Source organism: Ovis aries, chromosome 11 (genome assembly GCF_016772045.2).
Source record: "Ovis aries strain OAR_USU_Benz2616 breed Rambouillet chromosome 11, ARS-UI_Ramb_v3.0, whole genome shotgun sequence".
Classification (NCBI taxonomy): Eukaryota; Metazoa; Chordata; class Mammalia; order Artiodactyla; family Bovidae; genus Ovis; species Ovis aries.
In genome coordinates, this window is record NC_056064.1 from 44,187,330 (window position 1) to 44,204,414 (window position 17,085).

General features: G+C 46.5%; 1 protein-coding gene across 1 annotated transcript in view; it reads left to right on the forward strand.

Moving 5' to 3' along the window:
* The first annotated feature begins 856 nt into the window (after positions 1-856).
* The window catches only part of DBF4B (DBF4 zinc finger B), a 30,650-nt gene continuing 14,421 nt past the window's right edge, over positions 857-17,085 (forward strand). The window contains exons 1-8 of the mRNA XM_060395915.1: positions 857-877; positions 1,554-1,659; positions 2,039-2,101; positions 10,866-11,020; positions 12,986-13,171; positions 14,113-14,163; positions 14,959-15,046; positions 16,163-16,236. Of these exons, the coding sequence (XP_060251898.1) occupies positions 857-877; positions 1,554-1,659; positions 2,039-2,101; positions 10,866-11,020; positions 12,986-13,171; positions 14,113-14,163; positions 14,959-15,046; positions 16,163-16,236 (744 nt within the window). The remainder of the gene's footprint in view (positions 878-1,553; positions 1,660-2,038; positions 2,102-10,865; positions 11,021-12,985; positions 13,172-14,112; positions 14,164-14,958; positions 15,047-16,162; positions 16,237-17,085) is intronic.

A 17,085-nucleotide genomic window follows, 5' to 3' on the forward strand; every position in this document is an offset into this window, starting at 1 on the left:
CCATGCTTCTGTTGCAAGTCTTCTTCACCAAGGAACCCATGTTGACAGGGTACCCTCTGGCTGGACATTGCTAGATAAGGGAAAAGAGAACTTGATAAATCAGCTGGCTTTTAAACTTATTCTTGGAAGTGATGTGTCATTTGTTTTCATTTTTTTCCATCAGCCAAAGCCAGTCACATGGCCAAATTTGGGTTCCCCAGGAGCTCAAATCTGCAGGGAGAGGCCCTACTGGAAGGGATACAAGGTGTTTGTGGTATATACACTTCTACCATGGGTTTAATGAATCATGCTGGTTGCTCATGGAAAAGGGATTATATTGGGAAAAGGTAGAAAGCGATTTAAGTGTAGAAATATGTTAGGAATTAACTGCAGTACTTTGGGCAAGAAATTAGTGGCTGGGTCTGATTCAAGAGGTACTTTGGAATTGGTAGAATTTGTTTTGGGAGCAGGGTGGGGATAAGGGAAAGTTCTGAAAGATAAAGTTTTTATTAAAAAAAATTTTTTTTATATATATAACATAGGTTTGAACTGAGTGGATAATGAGATGGGATAAGGATACGTGAGGAGGTTTTTTTTTTTTTTTTTTTGGCAGGGGGCAGTGGAACAAATGTTGAACTTGTTAAGCCTGAGTCCTCACCTAAATGGAAATGTCCAGTAGATACTTGACCACATGTCTGGAGATCTGGGGAGAAGTCAGAACTCAGGCGTTAACACAGAGCTGAATTTTAAAGTTATGCAGTTGGAAGAGATCTCCTTGGGAAACAGTGTTTATAGGCAAGAGAAGAAGGCTAAAAGCTAAAGCCTTGGTGCACACCAACATTTATAAGTGAAAGTGGCATTGGATCCAGCAAAAGAGATGGAGAAGGAGCCCATTGAGGTAAGGTGAAAATGGGTAGAAATGGAAACAAAAGAAAAAAAGTGTTCCAAGAAGGAGGAAGAAGTCTGTTTCAATGTTCTAAAAGTCAGCTAGGGGAAAATGGAAGTCACAGTTGGCTGGGTAAGTACGGTTTTAATGGAGAGGTGAGAATCAAGCTCTGATCAGGTGAATTGAAGACAACATGGAAGTGAGGAATGGAGACACCACTTTTGAGATTTTGCGGGGCGGGGGGGGGGGGTGGATAAGTGGAAAATGAAGGGAGACAAAACATGTGGAGATGAAATTCTATGTATGTGAAATCTTTATGTAAACTGTAGACGCTCTGTCTACAAGCGTTAGGTTTATTTTGTTATTATTGAACCCCTAGGAATTTCAAACTAGCTCAGTGTGAAGAATCACTAAGACGCTACTGCTAGTCCCCAGGTCTCTGGCTATTAAACCTCAAAAGATCTCAAGCCTATGAAAAGTGGACAGATGAAGAAACAGACAGAGCAGAGTGAAAGATAAAGGGGAAGAGAGAGGTTGGCCTAGCTAAGATTGTCCTCCGAGGGCCCCCGTATGGCAGTCTCACAGCTCTTACGTAATTTTAGGGGCGGGGCCAACAGGAAATTTAAACCGAGCCCGCGGCCGAGGGCGCCTAGAGACTATGCTGTAGTTGCAGAGAAGCAGTCGGTGACCGGAGCTTGAAAGAGCCCATGGAGCCCGCGACTGGGATACGGCGGCCTTGAAGGAGTACGGAGACTGGGAAAGAGCAGAGAATTGGAGGAGGGATCCGGGAAAGGGTACGGATGCTGAAAAGGGGAAGGAGGGATAAGAAGGAAGGTGGAAAGGGTCAAAGGAGTTAAAGAGGGGTTCGGGGTTGGGAAGTGGGCACAGGAATTGGGAAGCAGATAGGTTACGGGAGCTGGGAGGGTAGAGGGACCGGGGAGGAGTCATAGGAATTGAGGAGACAGAGGTCTAAAGGGGCGGAGAGACTGGGGGAACAAGAGCCTGGAAGGAGGCGCGGGAACCGAGAGGGGATGTGGGTTGGGATGGAGTTGAGTCTTGGGGTTCCCGGGAGCCTCGATGGAAATTGTGCAGGATTTGGGAGTTTGGAGGAGGGGATGATGGAATGTCGAAGATTAGTGGAGGTGGTTCACCTGACGTTTTGTCCTTTTTCAGGCAACGACCGCCTTCAACTGGAGAGTTCAATGGATGAGAGTAGGCTACGGACTCCGGACCCAGGTAGGTAACAGGGCCAAAATGAGGGTTTCGAGGTCACACTTGATACTCCTGCCCCACAGTCTCTTGGGAAGAAAAGGCCGAAAAATGTTAGCTCTCTTGAGGTTTTCTAGTTACTGTGTGTGTGTGTGTGTGTGTGTGTGTTGGGAGGGGGTTGTTTATGTTGAGGGATGTCATGGATCATTAAGGAATTCATGATAAAGGTCAAACAAGAGTTTTCCCTCTGATATTATGAGCAGATGGAGAGTCAGGATGGAGTAACTTATTAAACCTATATTCATGGTTACTTTTACTATAAAATTCTTAAATTTATTGATAAACTTAAAGAGCCCCACCCAATTAGATAAGTATTTTAGCACTAGTCACTTCCCTCAATGCTCCCTTCTGCCCTCTTAGTATCATCTAGTTTGAGTTCTGGATTTTTACAGATATGCCATTTCGTTGTTGCCTTTTAAATGGTGATATATTTCACTAAATTATTTACTCTCCCTTCCCTTATGGTGTTGCTTTCTTCTGGCTCTAGTTCTCTTTTTGCTGATGAACTTCCTCCAAGCATATTTTCAAAAGGGGGCTTTATGTGATAAACTTTTTGAGTCTTGTATGCCTTTATTTCACCCTTGTATTAAAGTCCTTGACTGAGGTTTTCCCCTTCAACACATTGAAAAGTGACAGTGGGCTCTTCTTGCTAAAAAGTAGATGCTGTTGAGAACTGATGTCAATCTGATTCTTGTTCCTTAGTGTATGACCTGCATTTCCGTGTAGAAGATTTTAGATTATTCTCTCTGCATTTGTTCTTAAAATTCACAATAACATAACTGTTGTTAATTTTGGAGGGTTTTAGTTTTCATAAAAACAAAGATACAAGAATTGAAAACATGCGGGTCAAGAAGCAACAGTTAGAACCAGACATGGAACAACTGACTGGTTCCAAATTGGGAAAGGAATATGACAAGGCTGTATATACAGAGAACATCATGCAAAATGCCAGACTGGATGAATCACAAGCTGGAATCAGGATTGCCAGGAGAAATATCTGCCTCAGATATGCAAATGGTAACACTCTAATGGCAGAAAATGAAGAGAAACTAAAGAATCTCTTGATGATGGTGAAAGAGGAGAGTGAAAAAGATGGCTTACAACTCAGCATTCAAAATACTAAGGTCATGGCATCTGGTCCCTTACTTCATGCCAAACAGAAGGAGAAAAATTGGAAACAATGACAAATTTTATTTTCTTGGGCTCCAAAATCACTATGGACAGTGACTACAGCCATGAAATTAAAAGATGCTTGCTCCTGGGAAGAAAAGCTATGACAAACCTAGAGAGCATATTAAAAAGCAGAGACATTACTTTGCTGACAAAGGTCTGCATAGTCAAAGCTATGGTTTTTCCAGTAGTCATGTAAAGATTTGAGCGTTGGACTGTAAAAAAGGCTGAACACCAAAGAACTGATGCCTTCAAACTTTGGTGCTGGAGAAGATTCTTGATAATCTCTTGGACTGCAAGGAGATCAAACCAGGCAATCCTAAAGGAAATTAACCCTGATTATTCATTGGAAGGACTGATACTGAAGCTGAAGCTCCAATATTTTGGCTACTTGATGCAAAGAACTGACTCACTGGAAAAGACCCTGATGCTGGGAAAGATTGAAGGCAAAAGGAGAAGCAGGTGGCAGAGGATGAGACAGTTAGCATCACTGACTCAATGGACATAAATTTGAGTAAACTCCATGAGATAGTGGAGGACAGAGGAGCCTGGCATGCTACAGTTCATGGGGCTGCAGAGTCAGACACGACTTAGCAACTGAACATCACCCATTCATCTGCAAATGACTGTGCACATTGCTCTGTTTTTTTAAAATTTTTATTTACTTATTTTTGACTGCACTGGGTCGTCTTTTCTATTCAAGCTCTTTCTAGTTTCGTCCAGGAGGGTCACTCTAGTTGCCATGCACTGGCTTATTGCAGTGGCGTCTCCTGTTGCAGAGCACGGTCTCTAGGGCAGGCGGCCTCTAGAGCACAGGCTCAATAATTGTGTCTCAGGCTCAGCTGTTTCAAGGCATGTGGGATCTTCCCAGATCAGGGGTCAAACCCTTGTCTCCCGCATTGGCAGGTGGATTCTTTACCACTGAGCCACCAGGGAAACCCTAGCTGGGATTACTTTTTAATGTTAATCTCTGTTGGGTGATGGGGGTAGTGGGTTCTTAATCCACATGACTAGAATGAATTTGAACTCCAGTCTCTTCAGAGGCTTGTACTTTGGATTCTCAGTGAAGATTTTCCTTTCATGTGGAGCCCAGGCTAAGGTAGGCACTATTCCATTTTTGTCTTTTCTAATGGATGGATTATTTTCTGGCTTCCCTTTTCTCCTAGATTCATGCAGGAGTTCCCAATCCTCATTCCCCACTTTAGGCTTGCACAAGACCTCATCTTCATGGCTCATGTGGCTCTTCAGTCCCAAGTCCTTGGCTTTTAAGTCCACAGACTCCCTCAGGGCAGTCAGCATTCGCTTTCACCACTGTGGCTTTCAACTTTCATCATGTGGGGCACTTTTGTTGTCTTCTTACTAATTTTGTGGACTTATCAGTTAGATAGGATTGGTATTTCTATTTCAGCTGGTATTTTTAGATATTTGCGTTAAGGAGGGCTTTTAGGTAACCTGCTCTCCAATATTACCTGAAATGAAGCCAAAATCCTCTTTCTCTTCAGCGTCCTGAAATTTCATGAATAGTGTGCCATGGGACATTTTTCATTCATGGAGCTAGCACTTGGTGGAAACTTTCAATCTGGAGGCTCATGTTCTTTAGTTCCTTTGTGTGGATTACCACATTTTATCCATTCATTAGTTGATGGACATAAGAGTTTTCTGTTTCCTGGCTATTATGAATGATACTGTTATAAACATTTGTTTCCAGGTTATCATTTTTTTCTTTGAATGTATACCTAGAAGTATAATTGCTGGGTCCTATGGTAAGTCAGATGGGGAAACAGTGGAAACAGTGTCAGACTGTTTTTTTGGGCTCCAAAATCACTGCTGATGGTGATTGCAGCCATGAAATTAAAAGACGCTTACTCCTTGGAAGGAAAGTTATGACCAACCTAGATAACATATTAAAAAACAGAGATATTACTTTACCAACAAAGGTCCGTCTAGTCAAGGCTATGGTTTTTCCTGTGGTCATGTATGGATATGAGAATTGAACTGTGAAGAAGGCTGAGTGCCGAAAAATTGATGCTTTTGAACTGTGGTGTTGGAGAAGACTCTTGACTGCAAGGAGAAGAGACTCCTTGGACTGCAAGGAGATCCAACCAGTCCATTCTGAAGGAGATCAGCCCTGGGATTTCTTTGGAAGGAATCATGCTAAAGCTGAAACTCCAGTACTCTGGCCACCTGGTGCGAAGAGTTGACTCATTGGAAAAGACTCTGATGCTGGGAGGGATTGGGGGCAGGAGGAGAAGGGGACGACAGAGGATGAGATGGCTGGATGGCAATACCGACGCTATGGACATGAGTTTGAGTGAACTCCAGGAGTTGCTGATGGACAGGGAGGCCTGGCGTGCTGCGATTCATGGGGTCTCAAAGAGTCGGACACAACTGAGCAACTGAACTGAACTGATGGTAAGTCTCTGTTTAACTTTTTGAGGAACTGGCAGACTTTCCCCATTGGCTACACCATTTACATTCCCACCAACAAAGTATGAGGATTCCGGTTCTGCAGGTCCTCACCAACACTTGTTATTACCTGACTTTTTTGTTAAAGCCATCCTAGTGTGTTTGGCATGAGACTTTATAGCTCAGGGTTTAGAGCACTAGTCTTATAAACCAGATGTCAGGAGTTCGTATCTCCCTGGGGCCTGCTAAGCAATTCTCTTATTGGGCTTCCCTTGTGGCTCAGACGGTAAAGAATCTGCTAGCAATGCAGGAGACCTGGGTGCGATTCCTGGGTTGGGAAGGTCCCCTGGAGGAGGGCATGGCAACCCACTCCAGTATTCTTGCCTGGAGAATCCCCATGGACAGAGGAACCTGGCAGGTTAAAGTCCATGCAGTCGCAAAGAGATGGACACAACTGAGGAACTCAGCACGCAGACAGTGGGTTTGAAGTGGTATCTCTTTGTGTTTTCAATTTACGTTTTCCTAACAAGGCTAATGACCTTGTGTATCTTTTCATGTGCTTATTGATCATTTGTATACCTTTGGAGAATGTCTATCTGTTGCTCATTTTTAAACAATTTTTTTTATTATTTGAGTGTTTTTTAACTGTTGTATTTTTTATATCCCTTATCTTCAATTAATTATTTTATTTACCTGCCGTTCTTCTTCTATGTTTCTAGTTTGCTCCTTGCCTTCTTGAGATATTTATTATGCTTAAAATTCTTCTTTCTGTCTGGTCCATTACCTATGACAGAAGGACACCTATGCCAGAGAAAGCTTCTTTTATAGTACTTGCTCTTCGGTTGCCTCATATTTTCTTAGAAGCTAATGTTCCCTTGAGACTGCTAGCCACTCTAACTGATAATGTGCTCCTGGAAGGAAGATGCAAAAGCTTAGGTTCTATGTTATGCCCCTCCTTTGAGTTCAGGGGTTGGGGTTTGGTTAGAAGAGGAAAACCACCCTAAGGTGGGAAGCCCCTGGTTCCAGTGTCTCAGTCACCACCCCCCTCTAATACACGTGTTGCCTTGTACCGCTCATTTGCAAGAGCTGCTCTTTTCCTTGAGTTGTAATTTCCTGATTCACCAAATGAATAGTGAGGAGGGAGGGAAGCTCCTTTGTGCCAGCCAGCTCACTGACCTCCTTGACTTCACAACTCCCCTTGACCCTGACCTTTTGTTAACTGCTTCACACACACACACTCACACACACTCACACTCACACTCCACCACTGCCCTGATGTTACCCTGCTGTCTCTGGTTGGTGCTGGACTGCTTACCTGGCACTGGCTATAGGCAGGCAGGGGCCCACTGAGCACAACCAGAAGCCATTCTCCAGTCTCGCCCTCCTGCGAGTCCTGGCACTCTTCCGCTCTCGGCTTGCTGTTCACCCAGCGCAGCGCCGCCCACACTCGCACGCCAGTGTCTGGCTCTGCCATTCATCCCATCTAATTCCTTCTTTCTTCAGAGATTTCCCTAGGATTAGGTCCTGTGGAGAAAGTTGTAGGCCTGTGTGAATGTCAAAAGGGCTTACTCCAAGAAAGCCTTCTGTACAAATATTGAATCATTATGTTGTATCCCCTGAACTAATATAATGTTGTATGTCGGTTAGACTGCTCAATAAAAGGAAAAAGAGGACCTTCCCTGGCGGTTCAATGGTTTAGAATTCACCTCCCAATGCAGGGGTTACCGGTTCAGTCCCAGGTTACAGAGCTATGACCCCACATGGCTCACCTTCTGGAGAAGATGGCCTTACGGAGGGACCCAGAATGGCTACAGTGAGAATAATGCCCTGGCCTGACATCCAGCTGGTATGCCTGGATCAGATGTTTCTGGCCAGTCTCCATCCTGAGTGCTTATTAAGTATTTGAATAGCTCCTAAATACCATTACCTGACACCATTTATGATAGTTTACGTATCCCATATGGGCTGCCCATGAGAGTGGGTGTTTATTGTTAGCACTATTTCAGAAGCGAGGAAGTAGAGACTGAGACATCCCAGGTAAGGTTACTGGGACTTTCTCAGGGTTGCACAGCTAGTGAGAGATGGAGGGAGGGCTCAGAACAAAGGCCTTTTCTGTTAAATGCCCAGCGGACTTTCCAGTTTTTGGTCTCTAACTACCTAGGACTTTCAGGAAAAGGGAGGTTTACAGGACCAGAGGGTGAATGCTGGAAGGTTAGATGCTAGCTGAGGATGGGAAAGCAGGATCTAGTTTAAGCATTATGGGAATGGTAATCACAAGTAAGTCAAACATCTCTTCCCAGGGACTTCTTGGTGGTGCCGTGGCTAATACTCCAAGCTCCCAATGCAGGGGGCCTGGGTTCAATCAGTGCTCAGGGTACTAGATCCCACCTGCCACAGATGACGAAACCAAGACCCAGTGCAGCCAAATTTAAAAAAAAAAATCTCTCCCCCAAGTAGTTTTTGGTCTAATGGAAACCCAAAGGAATGAGTAAACAAGAATATGAAGCTGAAAATACTACAAGGACAGATAATAAGTAATTTGTAACTCAGAAAAAGAAAAATAGTATCTCATCAGGGCAAGCAGGGTTTAACTGAGGAGGTCCAATTAAAAGCCTGACTGGGTGGTAGATAGGAGAGTTGCAGGAATTTATAGAATCAAAGAGTTTTAGAAAATTTTTTAAAATATCAGGTCCAGGGGCTTCCCTGGTGGCTCCATGGTAAAGAATACACCTGCCAATGCAGGAGACACAAGTTCGATCCCTGATCTGGGAAGATCTCACACGCCTCGGAGCAACTAAGTCTGTGCCGCACAACTGTTGAGCCTGTGCCCCGGAGCCCAGGAACCGCAACTGTTGAAGTCCACACACCCTTGGGCCCGTGCTCCACAACAAGAGAAGCAACCGCAGTCAGTACCTGTCCTCTTACTTCTGTCAGGCTCATATTCTTCTTTACTCTCTCCTTTGGGTCTGCCTCTGACTTCATTAGACCAGGAACTATTTGGGGAAGAGATTTTTTTTTTCATTCAGTTCAGTTCAGTTGCGTCTGACTCTCTTCGACCCCATGGACTGCAGCACGCCAGGCTTCCCTGTCCATCACCCACTCCCAGAGCTTGCTCAAACTCATGTCCATCAAGCTGGTGATACCATCTCATCCTCTGTTGTCCCCTTCTCCTGCATTCAATCTTTCCCAGCATCAGGGTCTTTTCCAATGAGTCAGTTCTTCGTATCAGGTGGCCAAAGTATTGGAGCTTCAACTTCAGCACAAGTCCTTCCAATGAACATTCAGGACTGATTTCTTTCAGGATTGACTGGTTTGATCTCCTCGCAGTCCAAGGGACTCTCAAGAGCCTTCTCCAACACCCCAGTTCAAAAGCATCAATTTTTCAGCACTCAGCTTTCTTTATGGTCCAACTCTCACATCCATACATGACTACTGGAAAAACCACAGTTTTGACTAGACAAATCCTTGTCAGCAAAGTAATGTCTCTGCTTTTTAATATGCTGTCCAGGTTAGTCATAGCTTTTCTTCCAAGGAGCAAGCATTTAATTTCATGGCTGCAGTCACCATCTGCAGTGATTTTGGAGCCCAAGAAAATAGTCTGTCACTGTTTCCATCTATTTGCCACGAAGTGATGGGACCAGATGCCATGACCTTAGTTTTTTGAATGTTGAGTTTTAAGCCAGCTTTTTCATTCTCCTCTTTCACTCTCATCAAGAGTCTTTCTAGTTCTTCTTCATTTTCTGCCATAAGGGTGGTATCATCTGCATACCTGAAATTATTGATATCTCTCCCTGCCATCTTGATTCCAGCTTGTGCTTCATCCAGCCCAGCATTTCTCATGATGTACTCTACATATAAGTTAAATAAGCAGGGTGACAATATACAGCCTTGACATACTCCTTTCCCAATTTGGAACCAGTCCATTGTTCCATGTCTGGTCTTAACTGTTGCTTCTTGACCTGCATACAGATTTCTCAGGAGACAGGTCAGGTGGTCTGATATTCCCATCTCTTTAAGGATTTTCCACAGTTTGTTGTAATCCACAGAGTCAATGAAGGAGAAGTAGATGTTTTTCTGAAATTCTCCTGCTTTTTCTATGATCCAATGGATGTTGGCAATTTGATCTCTGATTCCTCTGCCTTTTCTAAATCCAGCTTGAACATCTGAAAGTTCTCAGTTCACATACTGTTGAAGCCTGGCTTGGAGAATTTTGAGCATTACTTTGTTAGTGTGTGAGATGAGTGCAATTGTGCAATAGTTTGAACATTCTTTGGCATTACCTTTCTTTGGGATGAAAACTGACCTTTTCCAGTCCTGTGGCCACTGCTGAGTTTTCCGAATTTGCTGGCATATTGAGTGCAGCTATCAGGGCTTCCCTGATAGCTCAGTTGGTAAAGAATCTGCCTGCAATGCAGGAGACCCTGGTTTGATTCTTGGGTTGGGAAGATCCACTGGAGAAGGGATAGGCTACCCACTCCAGTATTCTGGGCTAGACAATTCCATGGACTGTATAGTCCATGGGGTTGCAAAGAGTCAGACACGACTGAGTGACTTTCACTTTCACTTTTTTCATTAATTAATTAATTTGGCTGCCACTGGATCCCTATGGCATGTTGGATCTTAGTTCCCCAACCAGGGATTGAACTGGTGTCCCTTGCATTGGCAGGCAGACTCTTAATTACTGGACTACCAGGGAAGTCCTTATAGTTCAGTGGTTTTTATTGCCAAATAGTATTCCATCGTATGAATATATTGCATTTTGCTTACTGTTTTATTCACATTTGAATTGTTTCCACTTTGGGGCTACAATGAATAATGCTGCTATGGACTTTATCTGCATATATGTTTTCATTTCTCCTGGGAGTATGCCTAGGAATCGGATTGCTGAGTCTTATGTTAACTCTATACTTAACCTTTTGAGAAACAGCTGCACTGTTGCCTAAAGTGGCTGCACCATTTTACATTCCCAACATCCATGTATGAGGATTGGGTTTCTCTGCACCTGGGCTTCCCAAGGGCAGGAACAGGAGTCTCGTGTCCACCTTGGTGCCCAGGGCCTAGCCAGGCACCACACAGGGGCTGTCGGCCGCGAAGGCTCCTGGCTTTCTCTTACCTCAAGCTTTTCATTGTCTTCCCCTTTATTGTTGTTTTCTAGGAGCTCAGCTTGGAGTTTCCAGTTGTCTGGGAAAATGCCAGAAGAGCTCACCAGATGCCAGGAGGCAGCCCTTTTCTGGAAAATCCTTCTACTTGGATCTGCCTGCTGGCAAGAACCTCCAGTTTTTGACGGGGGCCATTCAGCAGCTGGGTGGGGTAGGTAACCTGCTTCTCTCCCCTGTGGTGCCATGTGCCTTCGTGGATTAAAGGGCAGGAGCTGGAGAGGGGTTCTGTCTGTGACTTCCAGGTATTTTCAGAGGTATCACTGCATTTTCCAAAGCAGCGGAAATGTAAACCTTTTTTAAAAGTAAAGATAATTTTTTTTTCCTAATTAGAAAAGTAATTTCTGTTCATTCTAGAATTCTGGAGAGCTGGAACAGCAGAGTGGCATTGCTAAGGAGTGGACTTGTTGGGATAGGAGAAATGTGTGGCCATTTATCTTTTTGCCATATTACAGAAGGTAGACAGACATACTTCTTCAACCTATCGCTTTAAAGATTTTTTAAAATTGTGATAAAACTTATATGACAAAATATGCCTTTGTAATTGTTTATGGTTCATTCTTCTTAATTTAGAAAAAGTTTTATTTTATTTTTTCTAAATTTTGGCTGCCATGGGTCTTAATTGTGGCACACAGGCTCAGTAATTGCAGCGTGTGGACTTAGTTCCCCAACCAGAGATGGAATCCATGTCCCCTGCACTGGAAGGTGGATTCTTAATCACTGGACTACCAGAGAAGTCCCTGTAAATTAATTATTTTTAAATTCATGGACATTAATTACATTCACCCTGTTGTATAACCATCACTCTCGGTTTCCCAAGCTTTTATCACCCCAAACAGAAGCTCTGTAACCTTTAAGCAAGAACTTCCCATTTCACCTCCCCTTGCCTCCCCAGAATTCACATCTACATTAAGTTTCTGAATTTGCCCATTCTAGATACGTTGTATCAGTGGGATCACTGATGTTGGGCCTTTTCTTTCTGGTTTGTTACACTTTAAGGTAAAGGTTTCAAGGCTCACCCCTGCTGTAGAGTAGAGCAGAGTTTCCTTTCTCTCTCATGACTGAATCGTGCTCCACTGTATGGACAGACCACATTTTGCTTATCCATTCAGATGTGAATGGACATTCAGTTTGTTTCTGCTTTTTAGCTATTATGAATAATGCTGCTGTGAACATGGGTGGACAAGTGTCCTTTCGAGTCCCTGCTTTCAATTCTGTCAGATGTATACCTTAGAGAGGAATTGCTGGGTCACCTCAACTTCTTTTTTAAACCTAAGTAAGTGCCAGGCTTCTCCAGTCACCCTTCAGAGAGGTCATCCATCCTTCCTTTCACAGGTGTGCTGGAGCTGGCTGGTCCTGGCTCATGAGAACCGATTGTTAGCATCTCTTTCCAGTCCCGCATTCAGGGATGTCATATGGCTACCTTGAAATCAGCCCCAGTAGTATTTTACCCCACAGAAACCAGCAAACACTACAAAGCAGGGTTGTTTCTTTTTTTTCCTTTCACCCCAAGAGTCCGGCATTAAGCCTTTGCCAGCTCACTACTGTTTATTTCCATCTTTTCTTCTTCCCCCAGACATGAGTTGTGTCGTTGTGTTTCCAGCACTGTTTTGGGTTTCTTAGGATGAGTCAGACCCTCTCAGTGTCATAAAGGGCTTGCAGGTAAGATGAGCGGATACTTAGGCAGCTGAGTAATATCCAGAACCCAATTTTATTTCAGGCTCCTCTTGGTAGTGTGGTCAAGATGACAGATGCAGCCTCTGGATGGCCCGGTGCATCTTCACAGCAAGATCACGGCTTAGCCAAGCTCTCGATCCTCCAGTCCCATCAGTGTGCCCTCACTCTGGGCAAACCCTAACCAGTCAGATACTCAGAGCCCACAAGGTTCTGCTGGGAGGAGCTACAGTTCTGGAGTCAAGAACCTCTGTCCTACATAAACCTTATTATATTTTGGGATGATGTCTTCTCGGGGACCCAGCACAGGATTGCATCTGGTCTATTTAAGGACGTTGATTCTGGGGCTTCTGTGAGCCGACCTGATTTCCTTCCTTGACCTGTCATTATTGATGATTCTACTTCTGCCTTTTGGGTTTCAGCCACCTCTGTGATCTGGTTTCAGGTAATTGAAGGTTTTCTGAGCAAAGAAGTAAGTTACATCGTGTCCAGCCGCAGGGAGGCGAAGGCCGAGAGCAGCAGGACAAGTCACAGAGGCTGCCCCAGCCCCAGCGAGGTCACAGTGGACACACCGCCCGTGGCCAACCCAAAAGGCAGCCGTGCCAGGCCCGCACAGAAAGCCATGGACCCAGTAAGAACCTCCTGGGGCGGGAAGTGTGTGTCTAGTAAACGAAGGAAGCAGGCGTTTGTGAGCCCACTTCAACAGTTTCTGGTTTTAGTTTCATCTGGTTTATTTTAATCTCTCATTTGAATTCAGGGGCTGAAACTATCTTATCACAGCTCTGGATCCACACACCTCAGCGACATGCCGTCCTGATGCCCTCCCTTCTGTGATAAATTTTCACTTTTCCTGGGACTTCAGAGTCTGAGATTCAGAAACAGTAGGGGAGGACTTTCCTGGTGGTTCAGTGGTTAAGAATCCATCTGCCACTGCAGGGAACATGGGTTTGATCCCTGGTCCAGGAAGATCCCAAATACCACGGGGCAACTAAGCCCATGCACCGCAGCTACTGAATCTGTTGGCTCTAGAGCTTGCGCTCTGCAACAAGAGAAGCCCACCCCACAGCTCGAGTAGCCCCTGCTTACCACAACTAGAGAAAGTCCACGTGCAGCACGGAAGACCAGCACAGCCAAAAATAAGCAAACATTTTTTTAAAAAGTAAGAAAAAGAAACAGTAGGGGAATAAACCAGAGAGGGCTTGTTAGGATTGACCGACACTTGTCTGCTGGGAACTGTGAGCTTTTAAAGAGAGGTCTAAAAAAATAACAAAGAAGAAGAAGAGAGTCCCAGGACCTTTGTAACACTTAACCTTGGGTGAATTCAAAATGCCCCCTCCCCAGGCTCCAGGCCACCTGGGCTGCAGCTCCCTCTGAGTGACCCGAACCTGAGGATGGCTTTACCTTTATCTCTGGAAGGTTCTCCCAGCTTTCACTTCTGCCACTGCTCAGCTGTCCCTGCTCCCGGCTTTCCAAGGGACATGACTCCCAGGCGTCCTGGCCAGCCCCTGTGAAAACGTGTGTTTGTGCGCAGGTGGTCTCCACAGCTCCCCCATCGCCCCTTTCTTCCGCCAGGTGCCTCTGAGCAGAGGGAAGGAGCTCCTGCAGAAGGCCATCAGAAACCAGGTGAGCCAAGGGGGCCGGCTTGGAGGCCCGTGTGTCTGGCGCAGGGAGAGAATAAGCCCTGCCTCCGAAGGTTCTGAAGCACTGAGACAAAAGACATGCCTGGCCAGACTTGTAGCACTGTCGTGATTGCCTCCTTTCTGATGAGGAAGTGGGGCTCAGAGGAGTTCAGTCATCTGTCCAGAGTCACCTGGGCTGGAGGTGGAAGAGCCAGGTTTTAACTCCATGATCTTAAGAGCCTGGGAGAAATGCGGTGGGGCGTCTTTTGCACGTAGCTCTTTATCCCTTCTGTGAGGACTCAGGGCCATTACAGTTGAGTGGCAGCAGGAGGAATTAGTGTGATCTTGCAGAGGAGTGGCTCGAGTGCCATCAGGCGGTGCCCCAGCCATGGTCTGTGACGCAGGAGGGTGGTGTGGCCAGCGTAGCTTCGTGTACGAAGAGGGTAGTGTTTATTGTGTCCCCCTATGGGCTCAGAGCGTTCCTCACAGAGGCTCTCCCGACAAGCCGCTCGCATAAACACGCGTGTCCCTTCCTGGTCCCGAGGTGGCCGGAGCAGAGCCACCAGCCAGATCAGCCATCCGTCCCTCTCAAGGTGGCCAGCCCGTGCAGAGGACAGGGTCCTCCCAGGGTTTGAAGTCGACTTTCCAGGCTCTGTGCTTGCTCCCCTGCCCACCTTCTCGCAACAGCTCCGCACATGGATGACCCGGAGCTCCCAGAAGCAAGGCCAGCCTGTCCCCAGGTGGTCGAGCCTCAGGTGGGGGGTCTCGTCCTCCTGCCTGACTCCGCTTGTCTTTCCAGGGCAGCAGCAGCGGAGGCGGCAGTGGGCACAGCAGCAGCCTCCTGAGCAACGCCCGCTCCTGGGGGGTGCAGATTCTCCACGTGGACGGTACCCTTCCTGCCCAGGGCCGCAAAGGGGAGGGTGGCAACTTTGCCTGGGAACCTGGGCTGTGAGAGGGGTCTGAGTCATGTACTGGCTGAAGCCAGATGTATCAGTCACTTACTGTGTTGGTCCACAGAGGTGGAGAGCAGCCGCAGCAATAGCAGAGCACAGGTGCTGGGAAGGGCTGCTTCCTTTAACCCCAGTGCCAGCTTTCCTCAGCAGGATTGAATAAGAACTGATCCTAATATCCATTACCCCTTATCAGGTATTTACTCTGAGCTAGGAAGCACCTCATTTAATCCTCACCACAGTCTCTGCCCATTGTACAGATGAGGAAGTTGAGCCTCAGAGAATAGATTGAGTAAATTACACACAGTCTTATCAGGCCCACATTCCCCCCTAGTTTGGCTCAACCACATTTCCTGTTCTTTCTTTCCTCTAGGGTTTGCCACACATTATAACCACCTGTGTGCAGGCTGTAATACATTTACATGAGAGCAGTTGTCTTGAATGTGCTGGCAGTGGCCAGCCCTCCCACCCAGCTCCACTTTGAGTCTGGCGCTTTCTCTGACCCATTAAAGGGGGCAGGTCTAGATCCAGCCTGAGATCTGCTGGAGGGGCAGGGAGCTGTGCCAGGGCAGGTCCTGGTCTGGGATGGTGGCATGTTCCATCGTCTCTGGAAAACCAGCCATTTCTGACTTGATCTAATTTCTTGCTTTTCTGTGTATTACAGAAGCTCCAGCATGTATAGCTTCTGCTGGGCCTCCCACCTAAGGATATGACTGAGTAGATGCCATGACTTGGTCTCCCCCACAAAACTGCTCTTCAGTAGCACCTTAAAGCCCTTTATGGGTCATCAGGCACCTCCTGTTCAAGATTTGTATTCAGTGCTCCAAAGGAGCATGCAGCCAGCATAAGTACTTTTCCAGGGATAGAGGACCCTGCGCTTTTATTATCAGCAGGTGCAGAGATGACACGTAGCCAGAAGGTGGCAGACAAGGCTGGTGTGATCCAGTGAGCCAGGCCATGTGGGACCTTCAGTCCCCGGGGCCCCAGGACAGGGCTGCGCTGGGGAAATGAGAAGAGGAAGCCTTTGGCCACAGCCCTCTGTTTCCTCCCCAGAAATGCTGATACGGGTGCAGCAACTGTCTCTTGATGCTCCACGTGTGAAGAAACAAGGGCTGAAGAAGCCAGAGGTAGGTCATCCCCTCCCAAACCGAAGGGAAACGGGAAAGTCTGTGACAGCATTAGTAAATCCATGACCTGCCCCAGCCACCTCCTCCTGGCCTTGCTGGGAAAGTTGGGAGGGACATAGCCTCTCAGCTCAGCCCTGGTGCCCGCAGACCTGTGTAGGGCCAAGGACTGCCTGCAGGTAAGTCCTCATGGCCTGCTGGCCAGGCTGCCATTCTGAGGATAGTTCTTGGTCTGGAAATGAGCCTGCAGATTGCATGGGTGGTGGCAGGAGATGGTGGCATTTGAAATAGCTGCCATATTCCAAATTCTTGTTTGGCTTTTCCTTCTTTTGCTGGGGTTAGAACTGTGTACTACTTCAAGAGAGCCCAGGCTGATTTAAAGCCACAGGGTCTTCACCCAGCCCTGAATTCAAGGAAGAATCAGGCTCTACAAGTCCGTCCAGGGCCTGGCACCCAGGAGAGGGACCGCATCCAAACCAGGTGGAACGCTCAGCCTCACCAGCCCTCACCCCACCCACTCTGGTCTGGGCATCTTTAAGGTTTTGCTGTAATGTAAACAGGGCTTCCCTGATGGCACAAGCATTAGAGAATCAGCCTGCAATGCAAGAGACCAGAGTTCGACCCCTGGGATGGGATGATCCCCTGGAGGAGGAAATGGCAACCCTCTGCAGTATCCTTGCCTGGGAAATCCCATAGACAGAGGAGCCAGATGGGCTACAGTCCATGGGGTCACATACACTTAAAGTCTCTTTCCCCTCTGACTTCTGCTCCCCAACCACCAAGCTCCCTCCCTGAAGTCAACAGTGTGAACAGTTGTGCAAATATCCTTCCAGAACTCCCAAGTATCTATAA